Below are 20,967 nucleotides of genomic sequence, written 5' to 3'. Positions count from 1 at the left end.
CTGGCATTAGAACATAGAAGGCAGAGCGCGTTCATTCAGGTTTGGGGTAGGGATCAACATGTAGATAATGAGCAAATTTATATGGTGAGTGTTACCAGAAAATTCAAGTGGGAATTGTAGGTAGGCAAATGTGAACATGGAGAAAAATCAGTACAGTAGCTGAGAATATAGGTTTTAGAATTGAAATTGTAACCTACTTCTTTTAGACCCTGTGATCCTGGGAAAACTATTTAAACCTCCTTGACTTTTTCCTCATTTGCTCTCCAGCCCCATTTTGTCTGGTAGGAATAGCCCTGCATTTATTACATTCTTGTTTTCATCTGCCTGGCAGCTATGTGCTCCTTTTTTTTAAAGATTTATTTGACACTTGAGGATTGTTTCTTTAAAACAATATAATTGAATGTTTTTATTTAGGGCACCTGGTTTCAAAGACCTAATCTAAACTAGTAGGCTTGATTTTAGTTCCTTTGGTGTATTTTGTAATTTTGTTGGTTGTGTAGAGATGCAGTGGTTGATTTTATTCAAACACTGTTCATTCCATAATTCCCCCTTATTCATTTGGAAGTTGTACTGTAGTGTTCCATGATATTGCTGCTTACTTCTTCATTCCTATTTCTTGACTATTTTGTAAAATTAATATGTAGTTTCTACACAGCAGCTCTAAGGTAATACTGGTAATATATTTTTACTGGTCTTGTTTTAGATGTTCTTATTTTTCTATTCCACTGCCACCTTCTAGAGTTGATAAACTAGATTTGGCCACCATATTTTTTTTTAATATATATCACATAATGTCAGTTTTTAATATAAAAATTAAATTTACTTGAATGTAAGAAATCATAATGAATATTGAAATAAAGCATTAAGAAGAAAATGTTAGCCTTCAAAATCAAAACAAAAAGAAAACTAAACTATATACTATACAAAAGTAAAAACAAAAAATTGAGTCATGGGAGTTAACTGAAAGAAATCTTATGGATCTTTTTGTATCCATTTTCTAAGTTAGATGCCAGAGAGATTGCCTTACTTTCCAAAGATCTTCTAGAATAAGTGGCAGAATCAAGACCTGAACTCAGAAGTTATCGCATGTGATTTTCTGACTCCACATCATATTACTGGCTGTTTTGGTACCAAGGGTGGCCAGTCACCTACTCATATGCTTCCAATTTTTTTTAAAAGATTTATTTATTTATGCATACAGAACTGGGGTACAGGCCAGAGGTTTGGGGGGCAATGAAAGGATTCACCAGACATAGAGTAGGGAGCAGAACAGGCAGATCTACTGAAATACACTGCTGAGGAGAACAGCAGACAAGGCAGGAGAGGTCTGCCCATGCCATCTAGATCACCTCCCTGGCTGGAGATCGAACTCTTGATGCAGTGAATGATGATAGCTTCACAGTGCTGTGCTTTAACCCATTGCACCACCAGGGAGGGCCCAAATGCTTTCAGTCTTAACATAAAACTGAGACAACTGCTGTGTACGTTTCAGAAGTGATAACATTGTTCGATTCTCTGTGTCACGTTGTTTTCCCCATAGTAGTGAAACCGTCACTGCACCCACACAGGTGTTAGCCTGCTCTGAGGACAATGGTAGGCTGTTGAATACGACTGGGGTGCGGAGTCCACCCAGCCCACAAGTACACTACCTGAGCTCTCAGTCCTTTCTTTGTTCTTCCCTTTAGCTGTATTTGTCCCAGGACTGTAGGACATAGATTATGTGTGATAGGCATAAAGATTGACTCACTATAATTACAAATGTTAACTGAGTCCGGACAGTGTGCATAGTACTGTGCTAAGTACCCTATATTTGCCATGAGCCCACCTAGCAGCCCTGTCAGGAGGATGATGCTGTGACAGTTTGAGGAGAGAAGACCACAGGGGTCACTGCCTTCCCAGTGGCACTTAGCGGGTAGACGGCAGGACTGAAAGTGGCCTCAGGTTCCTGAAAGCCAGAGCTTGTGCTCCATCCTCAGCAATTCCTACCTTTCATTTAAATTCTTTTTGGTGCAAGGATAACTGGGTGTTTCTACAGAGAGAGGCCAAACTGATAGTGGATTTTTCCTAAGCAGCACTGACACACTGTTCCAGTGTCACTGAAAGAGAATCCTGGTGGTCCCACCTCAGCGATCACAGGCTTGTTTATGTCCAGTTAGTCAGGGGCTACGATGGGTTTATAGTTCATTTCACATGTGATCGCAGAATCCAGGGGGAAATGCGAACTTCACGAAAGTAAAGGCTACTAATCATCCTGACTATTTTGGGGGACAGGCTATTCTTTTTACGGTGCTGCCTATGAAATTAGTGATTGTTAATTTAATTATTTAGAGACTGCTTGAGCTATCTGCTCAGGCTGTGCTAACAAAACACCATCGACTGGGTGCCTGAAACAACAGAAGCTTATTTTCTCATGGTTATGGAGGTTGAAAAGTCTGGGATTAAGGTGCCAGCAGGGTTTGCTTTGAAGAAATGACTCTTCTTGGCTCACAGGTGGCTCTTTTATCCTTACGTGGTCTTTCCTGTAAACATGGAGAGGGAATGCACCCTTTGATGCCTCTTCATCAGGACACTGATCCTGCTTGTTTAGTGACCCCCTGTTATGACCTCTTTTAACTGATTATTTCCTAAAGCTCTATCTCCAGTACAGACACACTGAGTAGTGTGTCTACTACTAAATAACTAAACCTCATAGAATAAATTAACTTTCAGTTGTTAACAAAGTATTGCATGTATTTTCCTTCCATTTAAATAACTGTTCACAAGCTGATTATAGATGTAAGGCATACAGCCCAGGACAGGGGAAGAGCCCAGGGGACTGTGGTAGCAATTCACAGATCTGTGTGGCGAGAGAACTACAGGACTGTGCCTGATGTCCGAAAATGAATAACAACGTACGAATATAGATAAATAAACATAATAAAATAAAAACTGAATGTTCTGCATTTGGTAATAATCCTATACTCATGAAAGTCTGCAAGGAGAACTTTTGTTTGCTGTTTCACCATTGTTTGTTGATTCTCTCTATGACTGTTTAAGGAAGACAGTTGTTTAAAGTAGGCACTGCAATAGGACCTCCATTCACTGCTAAGAGACAGAAGTGGAATTCATTAATAGTTTGATGGGTAAAGAAGTATAATCTTCCTTCAAAAAAGATAGTTTGGGATAAACCTAATGATTATTGCAGTAGTGTCTAAACATTTCCAAGCAGTAAAATTCAGCACACCTGGGCCCTCTCAGGTGGCACAGCAGGTTACAGCGCAGCACTAAGAATCTAAAGCCACTTCAGTAAGTTCGCTCCCCACCCCAGGAGGTGACCCCATGGTGCAGCAGACCACTCCTGACCCGCCCACTGCTCCCCTCAGCAGTGTACTTTGTCGATCTGCCTGTTCTGCTCCCCACTCTGTCTCTGGTGAATCCACTCACTGCCCGCACACCTCTGGCCTGCACCCCAGTTCTGTATGCATAAACAAAGAAATCTTTTAAAAACAAAATTCAGCACATCTTCTTGACTTCATTGCTAGCATGTTCAATTATGCTCAGATTTAACCGTGGAATTTTTCCCCCTGAAAAGTTGAGGAAAACAAGGCCAGGATTAGCTAATACAAAACTTAAGAACCCACATTTGTACCACCCTGATGGCTCAATTGTTAAACCTGCTCATGTTGGATCACCCTCATGTTTCTTCCTGAAGCTGCAAGAGAGATAGTCTGGCTGGAAAGAGAAGAGCGAGCCCGGCAGCACTATGAAAAGCACCTGGAGGAGCGGAAGCGGAAGTTAGAAGAGCAGAGACTGAAGGAGGAGCGGAGGAGGGCTGCTGTGGAGGAGAAGCGGAGGCAGAGACTAGAGGAGGACAAAGTGAGATCTGCTCTGGGAGACGGGGAGGCTCGTCTAGTCAGAAATGCAGCAGGTGTACTGCGGACTTCCCACAACTGTGCTGGGATGCATGGGCAAACAAATTCCGAATAAGCAGTCAGAGTTTCTTGGGGGGCTAGGGTGTGGAAGTCAGATAAAAGCGGGTATGATTATTGTCCTTGCTGCCACAGAAACATTAAAAGTCCATTTCTCTGGTCTAGACTGTAATTTATTTATGTTCAATTAATCTATCCTGAAATAGGAAGACCATTCCAAGTAATTGGATTTCTGTAGGGCTTTAAGCCATTTACTGACATTTGCACATAGATGATCTTTTAGTCCTTACTAATAAATATTATATATATGTTTTTGCAAAAAGTACAATGGAAATTTGATCAGGATGAGTAAGTTACTTTAAGCAAGATCCTACAACTCAGTGAGTTGTGGAATCAGGGTTACATACATCCTCACTTTCTAAATTCCATTTTTATAAACATTATTTAAGTACTCTGTTGTGCTTACTGACAGGATTTATAAAAATAGAGATTTCAGTAACTCCCCCTCCCCAAACCCCCAGGTTAATATTATTGTCACCAAAGGATAGGATAATTTACAGGTTTCTAAATTAGGAAATTATGAATATTAAGGCTAAAATTTTAGTAATACCACTTATTCCATTTTACTTAAGTTGAAAAAGGCTCACATCACTGGGTTGAATCTAACCCTCACCCCTCTGTCCATTTAAGGAGCGCCATGAAGCTGTTGTTCGACGCACAATGGAAAGGAGCCAGAAGCCTAGACCGAAGTACAACCGGTGGTCTTGGGGAGGTCCTCTCCATGGCAGCCCCAGCATCCACAATGCAGGTAAACTGACAGTGGACACTTACAAAACTCACAAATATTTTTTCTTGAACAGTAAATGTTCAATTGCTTCTGTTTTTCTATGTTTACAAACAAAATTCCTGCTGAAATAATTAAACTATAGCTACATGGTGTTTCCACTGGTTGAGGATAAGAGGGTGATGGAGATTTAAGAGACATGGTTCTCTCCCTTGACCCAGGCTGACTTTCCCAATGGTTACAAAATTCCCTAAAGATAGAACTCTATGCATTTTTCTAATTATGCTAGCTTCAACTCGGCATTATTTTAAGTAATTCACCCACATAGTTTTCAGGATTATGGGATAGGTTAACCAGTTTTCTTTTTCTCTGGAAGCCTCATAACAATACTGATTGATCCAAATCATTATGATGAAATTCTGTGTTCTGGACCCTATTTGTGCGTAGCACTAATGCTCTGCTAAAAAATAAAGAAAGAGGCAAGTCTCAAACTCAAAATAGGGGCAGCTGACTGAGCTGTTGCTTCCCCTTGAATGGGCAGACAGCGTACAACCACACAAATCTGGACTTAGGAGAAAGCTTTATTTTTGTACTGTAAATTCAGCATGCCTTGATTTTTATCAAGTGTGTTCATTCTTTTTCATTTGTGTGAGACTGTTTTTTTGTTTTGTTTTGTTTTTTTAACTTTGAAAAATCACTGTCTTACATTCATCCTCAGGTGGTTTTGTTGCATCATCATTCTCACAACCGTTGGTGGTCCTCATGAATCTGGTACAGACATCCCCATGGCTGGCGATCGCCCGGCCTGTAGCTAGCACCTCGGACCTACAGCTGGTCCCTCACTGTGTCTCCACCACCTTAATAATAATGCACACTGAATACATCCCATTGCGCTGACCTAGTCCTGGGCAATGGCACCATGTTTTCACTCAGATGACTTAAAGGTGGTGAAATAAGCTGATTACCTGTGCTGTGTTTTCTCTTTAAATCGCTGTCTTGTATAAAGCCTTTCCAAGTGTTTTTTAGCTAGTGAATTACAGGTATCAAAGTGCACCCTGTTGGCTGCACCCTCACACCCCATCAACACTGCTGTTGCCACTTTTAGTTCCAGTCTTAATAGTATTTGTTTGGATTGTTCCCTGTCATTCCTAACATTCAGTGTATATTCTGTAACTTCTTCATTTTAAAAATTTAAAAGCATATTATCATAACTGACTTTCCTATGACCGTGGGCCAGATTTGAAAGCAAAACTTTTTTTCTCTGTCTTCATGACCAGCTGTCAGAGCACATAGCAATCAGCCATAAATTAGCATGGTTGACATGTGACACTTCACCCTAGGAGGAGCTTTACATAAATGCGCCTGCAGAAAAGCCGCCATGGGATATGTGTCTACAGCTTTGCTTACTGTTCTTTTACCTGTCTGCATGTTTCATATATGTATGGCAGAAGCACGCTGTTAAATGCAATTTCAAACATTTGTAAAGGGAAATAAAGTTGTTCTGTTTTTGATCTTGCTTCCACATTCGGGGTTAACAGGATCCTTATTACTATCGGTGGGAGCAAGACAAACCAGTGTTGTTGGATAAAATCCATTTTTATAAGAGCTGTAAATTAGAGAAAATTGCTGTTATTGATAGAAAAGTTTGAAAATAATTGGAATTTGCCAAAATACTGAAAGGCCAAAATGATCCGCTCGGAGGGCGACCGGAGCTGACTTCATTTACAAATACTGCTTAGCTCCCAGTGCCGGCTCATGTTCATTCTCAGTGTTTCCTGGCCCACAAACATCCTAGAAATGAAATGCCATCTCAATTAAATCAATGTCTTGTCTGTCTGCTCTTAAATCAGTCAGTATTAGTTTGTAGAACGTTATTCTTCTTAAACTAATTCTTCATAAATCCTTTTGTGAATTTGCATTTCATACAATGAGAAAAATAAATGCTTAATGATTCTTGTTATGATTGCTCTGAACTCATAATTCTTTGTATTCAGTCATATAATAAATGATGTGGCTCCTTAATTTAACCAGACAGGATAGTGCACTTGTGACCACAATTTCCCCCAACGAAAGCCACAGCAGAATCTGTATTACTCTAGAGTCATCTGGACCTAACTTTTATTCTTCTTTGGGCCCTTGACCTTCACATTCCATCACTAGGGTGCTCCTCTTAATAGGTTACTCTAAAATTTTATGTGAGGATTGCCTGAGAGCCTATCAGTTGAGTATAAATGTGACTCACAGAAATGATGATTGGTGTTTTGTTTTGCTTTTCAATAATAAAATTGGTTCAACCATACCAATCACAGTAGACAATAGGACTATTTAGGTTAAAGGAAGATTTATTTACTCCCCATTCAGTATAATTAATGGTTATTCTGTAAGAAGAAATTTATTTTAATATTTTTGCTACCAAGGTTGTTAGTTAAACCAATGGGAATTGGGTTTTGAAAGCCTTTCCCACAACATGTACTTTTCTTCTAGAAGATGTTAACAATAAAAAATAAAATATGAGAAAGTCCCTTTAACCTGGACTAATATAGAACAGCTGCCTGTCACCTAGATATATATAGAATAATAAGATTTTTAGATTTTTGTATGCACCTTTTTCAGAGAACATTTATATTATTGAGCATAGTTGCAACTTGGTTCCACTGTACAGACAGTAAACTCACAGAGCAGATTTTTGCCTTTTATTGGACTTATTTTTCTTCAGACTTGAACATTAAGAATTGTTCTGAAATTTCTCAACTGTGTGATAAACAATACTATTCAGAGGCTTAAAGAGAATTCTGATTTTTTTTATATTGTTGTCAGTTTTGTTGGGCAAATTTGTCAACCACACAAAACTGTTAAAGGTTCAGAGGTGTGCTTATCGGTGGATTTCACTGAAGAAGCCAAACCTCTCTCTATTCACAATGGCGGTTTCTTTCCTTTCAATGTGTTCTTCTGTGCACAAGTTCAGTGACTGGTAAGATGACTCTGCAAGAAAAGGTATCAGCAAACGCACGTTACCTGGGTATTCTTTTTATTCTAGTGATTCTATTTCACCAGCACTATGGTTCCTGCTCTGAGAAATTAAGGGAACATTCACATTTATGGTCCTCTCTGCTTCGATTCTGCCTCCAGTATTTTAGTAGCCCTCCACTTGCCTTTTCTTTGATCTTCATCCATTTGCCATAACAATATGTTCGTATCTCATTGCCTGACAAATTAGTGAACTGAATATTTTATCTTGTAAGAAAATGATTTATATTTCTAGCCTTCAGTTACCTTTAAAATGTCCACTTAAAAACGTTATGAATGATGTAGTAAAAGAGCTGAGAGCATCCAATCCTAGTTTTTCCTTCCATCAGTGAACTAGGAAATTGCAATCCTGCATGTTGGCTGTCAATTAGCATTATCTCCATTTGTTTTAGATCCAGACAGGCGATCAGTTTCCACCATGAATCTTTCGAAACATGTTGATCCTGTTATTAGCAAGCGGCTCTCCTCTTCATCTGCAACTTTACTAAATTCTCCAGATAGAGGTACAGTCAAAAAGAAAACAAAAATGTGTTCTGTTGTTTTACTTCATGCTTTTTTTCTGAATGTTTACAGATCAAAATAAGCATCTGAAGTTGCTTTCCCTGCGTTTCTTAAATAGGAAGAAAAAAACTTCAGAGTAAAAAAGCAATAAACGGCTGAGCAGCATTTCCCCTTGCGACGAGAACATTTCTCATTTTAGAACTTGGCTGAATGGTTGCATTTAGCAGTGATGAAAGCGGTGCTTCTCTCAACTCTTTAGTAAATGAGTTACAGCTCCGAAATCACCCACTTATCCACCAACATGCAAATAATCTTTGTTGTGAACATTTATTTTACTTCCATCATACTGTCTTTGACCTTCATCTGTATTTTCAGAAATCTGGGCTTTGAGATTCTAAAACCTTTTTAAATGATTCTATTGGTAGATTTCATCTTGCTAATTTATTTCATTTGATCAAGCTTTTCTTAATGCATTTCTTGTGTGTGTGGTTGGTTGTGGTATCCATTTTTTTACTCTTAAGAGATTTGACCTAACTTAAACAGTATCCTCATCACTTCAGCCTCTTAAGAAGCTTAATAATCATAGTCCTTCAATTAACATTTAATTTTAACTTTTATTCATCCCATGGATTTACAGTACATGAATGTCAAGTTACTTATAAAATGAAAGTCTTATTTTATGTACTTTACATCATAAAAGTTAAAGTTAAGCTTTTAAAATAAGCTACTTGTTTTACTTAGATAAAATGACTAAATTTAAAAAAACCAAAGACTTATTGTGCAATATAAAAACATATACTCTCTGAAAGTAGCAAATTGTAGTTACTTTGAGTACTTTATTAAGAAACTGGGAAAGGTTCAGTGTTTATATCTTTAAAAAGAATGTAATGTGTGCATGTTCTATATGTGTGTATGTGTATTTCTATATTTAGTATTCTATGAAGTTGTGTCATTGTAATGTAAAATATTTTATATGTTGGTGTTGCTTTATATTATCAGTAATCTCATTTATATATTAATTATTTTATTACTAACCTCTTAAAACAGTAAATGTTTGAACAACTTTCTATGCTTGCCTTTTGACATAAACCATTTCTATTTTTTAACCTGATTTGTCTAAATCATCATGTAGTCAAGTTGACATGTTATTTCGGGACCTTACTGTGTGTTAAAGAAAACTGTTATCAATTGAAATTCTTTACATGAATAACCTTTAAATAATTCTATGAATATAACAAAAATATAGCACCTGAATGCTGTTCTTACAGTTGTCTATTCGTCTATTCTTTTTTAATTTTCCTTTGGAGTTATCACTTACCCAGCGCTTTAATTTTATGCTTTTGTTAACCTGGGTTTGAGACATACTAAAGTTGAAAAGATGCAATACTTTTAAGCTAAACCTTGCTTATTGTCTCACACAGTTCAAAATTGAAATTGGGGTGAGGAGATGGGCGATTAAATAACCAACAAGCTGCTTACTCTTCTGTGAAATAACCATGCTAACTTGTCTGTGTCAATTAGAAATAAGTAGACACTTTGTGAATTCTGTATAATACTATCTGATTGGATATTCTTAAAATAATCAGATCTTAGAAGTGGGAAAGATTTGTTGAATGACTCATTTACTAGATGTGAGGTAATTGAGTTTCTAGAAGGTCAAGATTCTGACTTAAAGTTCTCCAGGCTAATTGCTGGAGAACAGACACTAGAACAGAGATCACCAGCTCCTGATTCAGGTTGCTATGTGGCGTCTTCAGTTCTAACCGTCATGGATGTTCTTCCTTAGATCTACCCTGTCTCCACAGGTTCTTCCTTTGGTGAGGTTAAAGGTCAAGGGAAGTTCAGTGTTGGTGAAGACCTAGAAAATTGAATATTAAGCTAGATTAATGGGACAGGAAGAACACTCAAGTTGGGAGTTCTGCTTCTTTGATCCCTTTTCAAAAGAGCTATGAGCCAGCTATTACGGCTAATGAGCAGAGACCCAGAAGAAAGATTGGGTTCATCAGACCTGTTATCTTGTCCTAAAGCTTTTTTTTTTTTTTTTAGTAGAAAAACACTCAATAGGACAGTGAGAAGCTAGAATAGAAATTCTTCTGAATTTAAACTTCTCAGACTGGAAATTTAAATGATTTAATTTATTCTTTGCTATCTATTTTTAGAAGTACTTTATGCTTTATCATCAAATGAGAAACTTATCAAATGATTGAATTAGAGGCTTTTGTGACAGAATCTGTTAGAGGATAAACACAATTGCTAGATTGCTGGAGTTTTCTTAAACCCTAGGGCATAGCCATTAAAACAAGACATTAAATTGGGGCTCCTGTATGTTCAAGGCTAACATTCAGTAAAATGCACTACTGGTTGTTAAAAATACTGAAATATTTCCATACCAGTTGGTAAACATTTACTTCCTCAAGCCCCTCAAAGCTAATGAGTGGTCTCCATTAACTCCATGCTGATGTCCTACCAGATTTTAAATTGTTATGACTCGTGAATCTAGTGTCACATGGATTGATAAAGTGATCAGAGCTAAAGTAAACTTTGACTACCAACAATTTAATTGCTACAACAGAGAGAAAATGGCCCCTGGAAGCTTTTGCACCAAATATGTATGTTGTTATTTTTATGCTTCCTTCTTGGCCAGTTTACTTCTCATAGAAGAGGACTGGGATATTTGAAAACAATTATTCCTTGCATTTTTTTTCTGCAATCTAGATCAAAGGACACCTCAAGGTAGACCTCAAACTGAATATTCTCTTTGACCTAAGGAGTGCTTTGTTCATATTTTAATTTGAATTAATTGCCAACAATTTAAAATATGGAAAATTTCATAGAAAATTTAAGTTTCCTACCTCCCTCTAATGAAAAATCAGGCTCTAACAATACTTGCCTTGATTTCTACACAGGCCCCACGACCTGGAACTGAAATAGTGATTTCCTACTTCAATGCAGCATGGCAGAGCAGATAACTATAATGTTTGCTTGCCTCTCCTGGTCCCTATGCTGAGATTGTCAATATCTCATTCTGAAGTGCTTTAAGAGGATCAATACTGCAGAGTTGTTTCATGAGGATTAATGTCTCTTCACTCAGGGGCTTATCTTAAAGTTAGTTGGAGGGGAAAAGCAGCTCTCCTGTTCTAACCTTTACTAACAAGTTTTCTGTCTCTTTTACTCAGACCATAGTTATGAGTGGTGTTAGAAGTCGGTTCCTCCTGTCAAATTTTATTCACATGGCTTTAAATACAAATCAAAGAGTTTTTAATGATGTTCAGTTGAGTCAACTTCTTTGGTGGCTGCCTTAAAGACTTACAGAATTAAATAATTGAACTTCTTAATGGAGGGAGGAAAGGGGGTACTGTGTTTTCAATAATAAGACATTTCTGCCACTCTCAGCTGCTCAGCTTGTCTAAGAAAGGGAAACATTCATCTTTTCTTTCTTTTCTCGCCTACTAAAAACAAAGGTCTGAAGATTTTTGACTAATCCTAACCCCTTTTCACCAATGATTATATTCTGTGAGTGTAGTTACTTTAGTTTATGTTATATTCTTTACTGTTATAAATCAACCCCCAAAACACTCACACTGCCACACTGATTTATAATAGCACTTATCCCATGTATATTCTACCATGTAACTATTACAGTTGTTTTTATAATAGGGCCTCTTCTTAAAGACTTAATGTCAAATAAAGATTTGATTTTACCAGGAAGATTCTCCTAATAAATTAAAAATCTAATGAACATTTCACTAATCTTTAAATTCAGCAGAATATTGGTCAACATGACCACTCTTTAAAAGATACTCAGATAATTAAGGTACTTATTGGAGGCTGGTGCTTTTCCTCTCAAGAAACAGATATTTCTGTAACAACATTTTACATTAGATAGCTCCCATGAACTAACATTAATTTAAGTGCATTCCTTTAAAATGTAAAAACATGTCTTTAAAACAACTGATCCAGAAACAAGGGATATGCACCTGAGCTATAAAGTATAGAACAGAAGTGGTCTTATCAGGTGTAAACAACTTTGAGTTTTATTTTGTTTTGTTTTGTTTCCAAATTAAACCCTACATTGAGAGCACAAGTAAATAAGCCTATATGCCCACAGATAGCATACAAAAATTATGTTTATACTCCTACAAATTAGAGTCACTGTCAGAGCAAATGAGGGAAATTATTAACAATTGGTAGATGCACGTTTCTTGATTAGGGAACCCATGGGGAAATTTCTAATAGATTGCACTGATGATTATAATGCTTCAATCTGCGATCATATTACTGAAGCAAAGTGGATATATCAAAGGGCGGATTAGGAATGGACAGAAGACTGTGGCCTCATGGCCTGGCATGATGGCATTATGGCATCCCCAGGCCTTGTTTATTCCTTCCCAATGGGGAGTGGGGACCAGAACAATGGGGATTTTGGAAACTTGTGACAGAATTAACACCCATACTTTAAAGAGTTTTTATAAGTAACTTGAAAGTGTGTTTTCAAATAGAGATAAACGATCACTTTAGTGATAGTTATAGTATCACTTCGCAAGCTTCTTCCTGATATTTTTGGAAAGTAATATCTGTATTTTCTTGGCCCATCATTGGGGCCAAGGTCATTCATTATAAAGGTCATTCAAATATAAGCAAGGTCATTCATTATAACCATCACACATTTTCTAGCAATTGTCTGGCCAAGTCTCAATACAATTTAGGACTAAATTATATAAATCATTGCAACTGAATCATTGTATTATCTTACAGTTATTTTCTAGATTCTTCACACAACCATGTTGGTTGACTCCAACATATGTTTCTATTGAATTTTGTCTTTTCTACTTAATTTTACTTTGCTTCAGCTTTAGCCTTATCCTCCTCCCATATTTTTATGTTATTGCTAAACAGGGTCCTGACAAAACCTGGCTTGCTGAATGGAAAATTTAAAAGGAAATCCCACACTGACCTTTGAATGCAACCTCTCATTTTATTATCTCTTAATTTGCCCCAGTTGCTCAATCCCCAGGTGATGGAGATCTAGCAGGATTTTGAGACCCTTTCTATCTCTGAAAACCTCTTGCCTGACCATGCCAAAAATCTCTGTTGGAGTGGGTCATCCAGGTACTCAGGGGGCTTTTTGGCTGAGATACGAGGCACCAGTCCTCCCTCCACCCTGAGGAGAGCATCTGTCATGAATGGCGGCAGCAATACATGCCAAACCTATAGTGAAAACGATGTTTCTGCTTTGTTGCCTGTTGACCACTAAAAGAGGGTGGTTAGCAAAATCTGTGTCCTTCAAATGAATACAGAGCCCGCTACTAACCTAACACCCTAAGGCAGGGCAGCTCAGGGAACCTCCATGCCTTTGGGCAGATGCTGCGCCCTTAACTCTACACCAGCTGTTGCCTGGTCTCTCTCGAAGGTCTGGCACTGGAAGTGATAGGTGCGATGCTCTCGCCCTCTTGGCCCTGGAGAGAGAATGCTTCTAACATCTTGCTTATGTGGTGACATTTAGCTCGCCGCCTGCAGCTCAGCCCTTGGGAGAGCAGCGTTGTTAACAGACTGCTGACGCCCACACACTCGTTCCTGGCCCGAAGTAAAAGTACAGCCGCCTTGTCTGGAGATACAGGTAACACTGTCAAGGTGCAACTTCACTGGTGAGATAAAGCCCTCCTTTTGAAGCATCTCTCTGAACTGCCAGTATCATCTAACCACATCTCCATTTCCCCCCAAATGTGTGCTGCTCTCTTCTTGGGTGGACTCATTGAGAAATGTGTCTGTCAGTGATGGCTTCCTGCCCTTGGCTCTGTTTCCTCTTAGCATCCTTCTTAGCGTCATCTCAGGATGCCAGGCAGACCAAAGATGCCCCTCCCCATGATCAGGTGGCTCCAGAAATTTCTGTCTGGTCACAACATTACCAGAAAATCCTATCCCTTGCCTACCTTTTTTTCTGGCCCCGTATCTAACATATGATCAAAGGTAGAAATAATTTCATATTTAACACTAACATGTGGACTTGAGAGTAAAATCAAAGTTCCAGGCTGCTGGAACAGTGTGTTATAAAGTGGCTGTGGGTTGCCCACTTACCCTCCCTGTAACCAGCCTTTTGTACGTAATCTAGGAATATCCCCCACCCCCTCTACCAATTACTCTGAGAGTTGTGGTGCAGGCTAATTATAGTGTTCTTATTTGTTACATTCTTTGAAAATAATTTAAAATGTGCCAAGTACTAGTTATTATAATTAGTTATAACTCCTCTATTTTTTTTGAATTGCAAAACATGTCTGAATGTGTCAGTTTACTCAATGGGGATTAATATAGTGCCTATATCTAGCTAGAAAGAAAAATAGGAACTAGGCTTTTGGTAACATCTCCCTCATGGTGATTCGGATTTTCCCAAATGTTTTGGCACAATTGGTATAGCCGAGTAACCAGCCTACTATCTCTCATCTTTTGGGCACTTAGGAAGTTGTACAGCCTCTTTATAAAGCTCCCTTAAAAAATGTTTTGCCTTTGCAAGCCTCTTCATGTTCACTAGCCCTCTTTACAAATAATAATTCTGGATGGTTTTATGAAGTCTTTCATCTGCGGCACCTGGTGAGCTAATGAGTATCAACCCTAATTCTTAAAATACCCCTGGGAGACAGTCAAGAAAACAAGTGTGGGTGAATTCCCACCACTTGCTTTTCGAAACCAAATGCAATGACAGTAAGTGTCTTATGCCAGAGCCCCCTGGAGAATTGGTGACGGGATCTTAGATGTGTTCCCTCCTCCCGCCTCCACACTCAGGACACTCTGTGAGCTGTGCTGTCAACCGGGGACCACAGTGTCCTGTGTTTTCTGTCAGCTGTCACATTGCATCTTGCTATTTTTCTGGAAGAAAAAAGTAGTTTTGAAATATTTTTTTTTATCCTATAAATGTCATACTTTCATAAGTGAGGGAGCCTTTCATCTTCTATCTAATTGAAAAACTTAGACCATTTCGCTAAGCTACCTAGATTAATTGAAAAACATTGGCATTTCAGTCCTACTTTATAGGATCTAAATAATGTGTAGTGTAAGCTTCTGAATCTCCACATGGTCTGTCGTCTTGTACTCAAGGACTGCCTCGAAGCTAGAAAATGGTCCTTCTTTGCTGTTTCTGTCATTTCTAATTTTGTCAATTCTTTCATCCCTCTAGTCTTTCCAATACCATTTCTTTATCTTTTGTCCATTCTACTTACCCATCTTCCCTTCCTCATTTTTATAATCAGTTAAGGTGCTGTTTGTCTTTACTTTCAACTTTGCCCTTCTCCTCCTTACAAACTGACATATTGTGATTCATTTTAGTGTAAAGCATAGCCTTTTCTTGAGTTGCCTGTGTTACTAATGGATTCCTTGGGCCATTGTTTCCGCTTTCTGCATCGATTTAACTTACGTTTAATGACGTTTAATGAACCCAAACGTAATGTAAAATTTCTTTCCATTTGAAAGTATATATCTAAACATCTCATATTTATCTTGTCAAAAATGCATGTTCCGTTGCTGTCATTTTTGTCCACCTCCCCTTGATTGTTCTTTCTTTGCATTTTAGCGTGGTCCCATAACTTCATCTTAGTCCCAGTTGCCACTAGAAGAGAATCACCTTATGTCTAGAGCCAAAATTACAATTATAGATTGAAACAGTTCTCCTTACCCCAAGGTGTCTGATGATTATAAACACGCAGAACAAGCATAGAGTAGTTGAGAACTGGAAATCACAGTCACACACCTCTCTCGTGTGGCCACTACTCTGGTTTACTATTCCATATCCATATCCATTTTAAAATAGATTTAAAATTATGTGATCACTAGAGGCTTAAGATTAGTGAGTTAGGGCCTTCTCTGGTGATGCAGAGAGTTAAAGCACAGCACTAAGAGGCTGAGACCACTTCAGTATGAGTTCGATCCCCGCCCTGGGGGTGACCTACATGGCGTGGCAGACCTCTGCTGACCCGCCCGCTGCTCCCCTCAGCAGTGTACTTCGTTAGTCAACCTGTTCTGCTCCACACTTTGTCTCTGGTGAATCCTCTCACCACCCCTACACCTCTGGCCTGTACCCCAGTTCTAGATGCATAAATAAATAAATCTTTTTAAAAGAGAAAAAAAGATTAGTGAGTTAACACATGCAAAATGCTTAGATAGTATCTGTGCATAGAAGGCAATCAATAAATATTAATATTTTATTCTCTGTGCTACATTTCTACTGCTTGACTGTACCATCTTTTCGCCCATTATTTCATCTACACCATCTTAAGAGAAAGTAATGCATGCTTGCTACCAAGACTAGGACAAGATACAGAGATTATAAAAGACTTTCTCCAAAGATGTTTTTATGTCTAATTAAACTATTTTCAGATGTGAGGGGCACTCTGAAGGGAAAATCACTATATGTTATTATTTCAGAAGAGCACGATTAGAATGACTGCCTCAGGGTTTCAGGTTTTTCAGTTGTTGTTCAGAATAACATACTCTGAAAGATAGTATCCTTAGAAAAAGTTTTGTTTTCTGAGCCAATGATCCTAAATTCGAGGGGTTTGTAGTGACCATGTCTTAATGTTCTTAATGTTACCTTGGCTGTATGATAAAGAATGAACCAGAAAGGCATGATGAGATACATGATGAGCTCAGGAAGTGATGTATAGATGCATCCTGAAATTATTAGTTTGCACTAGAGGAGAAAGAAATCCTATGTCTATGCTTCATTCCTTTTTCGGTGCCAGACCAAAAGCCCCAGAGCAGGACTGCTGTCCAGGGTTTCTTGATCCTTCTTGATCCTGTCTGTGCTGTGGGACCTGAGTGCTTTGCCTGATCTTTAATCCCACACAAGTGTCTAGTGCCAGGGTGTTAGTCTCTAAATGTATTTGATTGTCTTGGAAGAATTTGCATTCATGAACTCTTATAGTCTGGGAAGTGCAAATGCTTTGTTGTGACACTTGAGGAAAGTTATTTTCAGAGGGTTTGCCCTGTGATCATAGCAAGGCAAATGAGGAGAGGTTCTCCTTCCTTACAACACAATGGAAACCTCCTTTATCATTCAATCTGAGACGAAGCTTTATGTCTGTTGCTAGTGAGACACATGCATTTCTTTTTAAAAGGTGAGGGAATGTGAGTGTTCTCAGTTATCCTGAAGGAATAAAATCGTGTTTCCAATGATGGGGAAGGGAGTACCTTTACCAGTCTGTTCACTGCCATAACTGTTTCAGTGCTCACTAGAAGGTGAGAGGCATTTAATGAAAGAGAATACATTAACGAAGATGCAACTCATCAACTTTCTGTTGACAAATTAAACCAGAAAACAAATATTTTAACTCTATAATCCTGAAGTTAAAATTATCCCAAATTTGTCTTGCGACCTAGTTTTAACGCATTAATGCTACTCAGCTGGCAAAATGGTCTCTTTAAAGCATTGCTATCATGACTGGCATTAGGTAAATTCATCTTAATAACATAGAACAAGCACATAATATTCCATTCAGCAGTCCTGTCTGATTGTTCTATTTTTTGCTGGACAACAGGATTTCTGGATGAGCCTGAAAATGAACATTGAAACTTCAGTGCCCAATCTTTTGACACCTATGCAGTGTTAAATAAATTTCCTTAAGTCCATTGTTGCTCAAAATCACTTGAGTAAGACTATTCCAGGTGAATGATCAGAAACTGGTTTTTTCAAAAAATATTGTGTCTTGACTACAGCTGTAAAAGTGACCCATGAGAAGACCTTGGTTTTGGCGATTCTAACATCTTTGTGTTCTGTTCACCTTTTTAAGTGACTTCACCCCATCTCCCTATACTCTATTCTGCTGCTTGTTGTAAACCATCAAATGCCTGGGTTTGGGGGGAAGCTCAGAAGCATGCATTTGATTTGCATTATTTAAATAAATAAATCATTTACAGACCCCCCATCCCCCCAGGTATTATTAGTTAGCCTTATAACAAGTGTTGACATCTGGGAAGACTTGATCATTTAGCATTTAAAAATTTCACTTGCTTTTTTCCCATGGTTGTTAAACGACTCCCCACATAGTTTATATCTTGCTTGCCTGCTTGCTTGCTTACTTTCTTTCCAACTTTTGTTCCATCTTAAAACTAATCAGGAAAAATCTAATCATAAGCCAGTTCTTATATAAAAAATTATCTTCTATCACTGTTGTAGCATTTTTACCAGAACCATCAGTTTATAGGAATGTAAGGCCACTGCTTTCTGTAATTATTGGATTACATCTATATATTTAATCATAAATATTAAATAGTATTAAATAGCCAAGTAAAGTGTATATTCCAGATTTTTCATTTGGACATGCCTGCCTTTTGGACACACCATAAACGGCTAGGACTTAGAGGAGAACTGAGTATGATGGTTCTGGACACCTGTAGGTAATAACTTCTTCTTCCTACTTTTCTCTCTATTTCTGCTTTGCTTCTTCTCCTGAACCTGCTTTTGGCTTTCTTCCACCTGCTCCTCTGGCACTCTTGTGTAAAACAATCACCTGCACCCTAGTTACCCCCATTTGTCCTCGTTCAGCATCTTGCAGTCCCATCATCATGCCTTACAAAGCTGCATACTCTAGAAATTCGCTGGATCGACCAAAAGTCTTTGTAACACCGCCCGAGGGCTCTGCGCGGAGAAGGACCATTCATGGCACAGCGGTGAGTAGCTACTGGGAGCACCTGGCACCCTTGGGCGCCCGTGCTGGTTCTGCGTGGTGTCGGTTAAGAGTAGAGATGGTGACATCCACCTTCCTTCCATCCCGCCAGTCTCAAACCTGACTGGTTCCATGCCGGTGTCCCCAAACATTCTCTCTACTTGGGGATTTTGCCCTCTCCCTAACAATTTGAATTTGGAGGTGAAACTGGTCTTCACCCAAGCATGTGTGAGTGGCTGAATTCCCCAGCCGGGCCTCCATACAACAAATATATGTGTGGCACTAGCTCACATCCATTGTTGAAAGGAAAGGAACTTTGCAGGGGAAGGAGGCTTCACCGGCTCCTCTGGCTTTTATTTCAAACACATGCAGAAGAATTCTGAAATGGAGTTCACTTGAAAAACAAGATAAAGAAGTTTTATCCTCTTAGTTCGTCCCTGCTAAGACCCAGATCTGAAAATGTAGTGACACCGTATTTTGAAAACACTTATTATTTGCTAAGTAACTAATACCTACAACGCCATAGGGCTGTGTTATAAACTCAGTTTTTGCAAGTGAAGAATATAATTTGTACTTGTTTTTACTGGCTCGGTGACTGAGCTCATGTTAGTTTTCACCAGGCCGTGAATGCAGTGAAGTCACTTGCATGTCTCCAGGAATCTTTCTTCTTTGTTGTTCTGGTATCCCTTGAAGGATGTAGATTTGTTCTGTGGCCTTTGGCCTTTGTATTTTGTTCTTAAAGGATTCCCCAATCAAAATGCAGATCTCATTGCTTCACTCCCTTGGTGAAATTATGACACATTTAATGAAAGACTGATATAACTTTTTAAAATCTTAACTTCCCTGGGCAATTCAGATTTATAAAGCTGATAGACACTTAAAGGGGTTTTGCTTAGACATTTGAGGATAATTTGAGAATTGTAAGAGCTTTATAGCTTTGCCTCCAGGCAGTTCTCTTCCAAGCCCTGCAGGCTGTCAGGCATCAGTGTCTAATTCATGACTGAGTCAGACATCCAGTCCTTCAAACCAAAGCTGAAACCACCTTTGATGTCTGGGAAGTTTTCCATCCTTAGTTGGTGTTTCAGAGATCCTAGCTGTTAATAAAATGCTTTATTCAACAGAACAGCTTTGGCCCCAAATTTTGAATACTGTGAAGATGACTGAGAAGTCACAAAACTGAAGTAGGTAAAGGGGCATATCCAAGTGGAGTCAGGTATATTTTAAGAGAATAGATCTTACGTATGTCTTCCACGCCTGTTTGATGACCTGCATTGACAACCACATACGTTGCCCTCAGCAAGCCAGCATCCTGACACCTGGCAAGGTGGGGTTTGAGAGATAGAGCCTTCTCACAGAGACCCAAACTGCTATGACATCTCCATCTGACCAAGGACGGTCTATCACTGCACTAGCACACAAATATCCCTCCCTTTTCTATTTTTCTTTCCCCTTTTAAAGAATGTACTGCATACCTGTAGCCAGTCACTCTGCCGCTGTGAACCACTTGGGAGCACTTAGAGGGCCTTGTCCCGGATGACAGCCGTCTCCTAAAGACCCCAGATGAAAACTTTGTTCTCACTTGCAGATAAAACTCTGGCTCACTGCTCTAATTTTTCTAGTTATAGTTTAACAGTACTTAGTGCAGAGACAAAAGCATTTCCCAAAGGAAAAGTTTGTTAAGAACCCTGTTTTCTCCTCCCCAATCCATAGTAATCATCATTTTACTTTGTTTTTATGAATTTAACTACTGTAGGTACCCCGTACAGGTGAGATCACATATCATTTGTCTTTTGGCTTAGTTCACCTAGCATGATGTCCTCAAGTTTCATCTATGTTGGTACAGCACATGACAAGGTTTCTCTTCTTTTGAAGATTTATGATATTCCATCAATATCCCATCGTGTGGACGGGTGGGAGGAAGGAAAATCTGTAGATACATAGATACAGTATTTTGTTATTCCATTAATCTGCTGATGGACATTTGAAAAACCTCTGCCTCTTGTCTATTGTGATTAGTGCTGCTGTGAACTTGATATGTAGATATCTCTTCAGCATCCTGTCTTACACTCCTTTTTACCCAAAGTTCAATCTTATA

General features: G+C 38.7%; 1 protein-coding gene across 7 annotated transcripts in view; it reads left to right on the top strand.

The window, feature by feature from the left end:
- The window catches only part of MAP7 (microtubule-associated protein 7), a 123,001-nt gene that overhangs the window by 83,225 nt on the left and 18,809 nt on the right, over positions 1-20,967 (top strand). For 4 of the 7 annotated variants that reach the window (XM_012722107.1, XM_012722094.1, XM_012722104.1 and 1 more), the window contains exons 4-8: positions 3,692-3,855; positions 4,599-4,716; positions 8,112-8,222; positions 13,724-13,837; positions 18,752-18,876. In XM_012722107.1, coding sequence (XP_012577561.1) covers positions 4,629-4,716; positions 8,112-8,222; positions 13,724-13,837; positions 18,752-18,876 — 438 coding nt within the window. In that variant the 5' untranslated portion in view covers positions 3,692-3,855; positions 4,599-4,628. Of the gene's footprint in view, positions 1-3,691; positions 3,856-4,598; positions 4,717-8,111; positions 8,223-13,723; positions 13,838-18,727; positions 18,877-20,967 lie in introns of all 7 variants that reach the window. The other 3 variants (XM_012722111.1, XM_012722096.1, XM_012722100.1) reach the window with 2 other exon arrangements.

The sequence above is a fragment of the Condylura cristata genome, unplaced genomic scaffold (assembly GCF_000260355.1).
Source record: "Condylura cristata isolate star-nosed mole 26May11 unplaced genomic scaffold, ConCri1.0 scaffold00001, whole genome shotgun sequence".
Lineage (NCBI taxonomy): Eukaryota > Metazoa > Chordata > Mammalia > Eulipotyphla > Talpidae > Condylura > Condylura cristata.
Note: the sequence above shows the minus strand (reverse complement) of the source record. Positions and strands in the feature narration are given on the sequence as shown.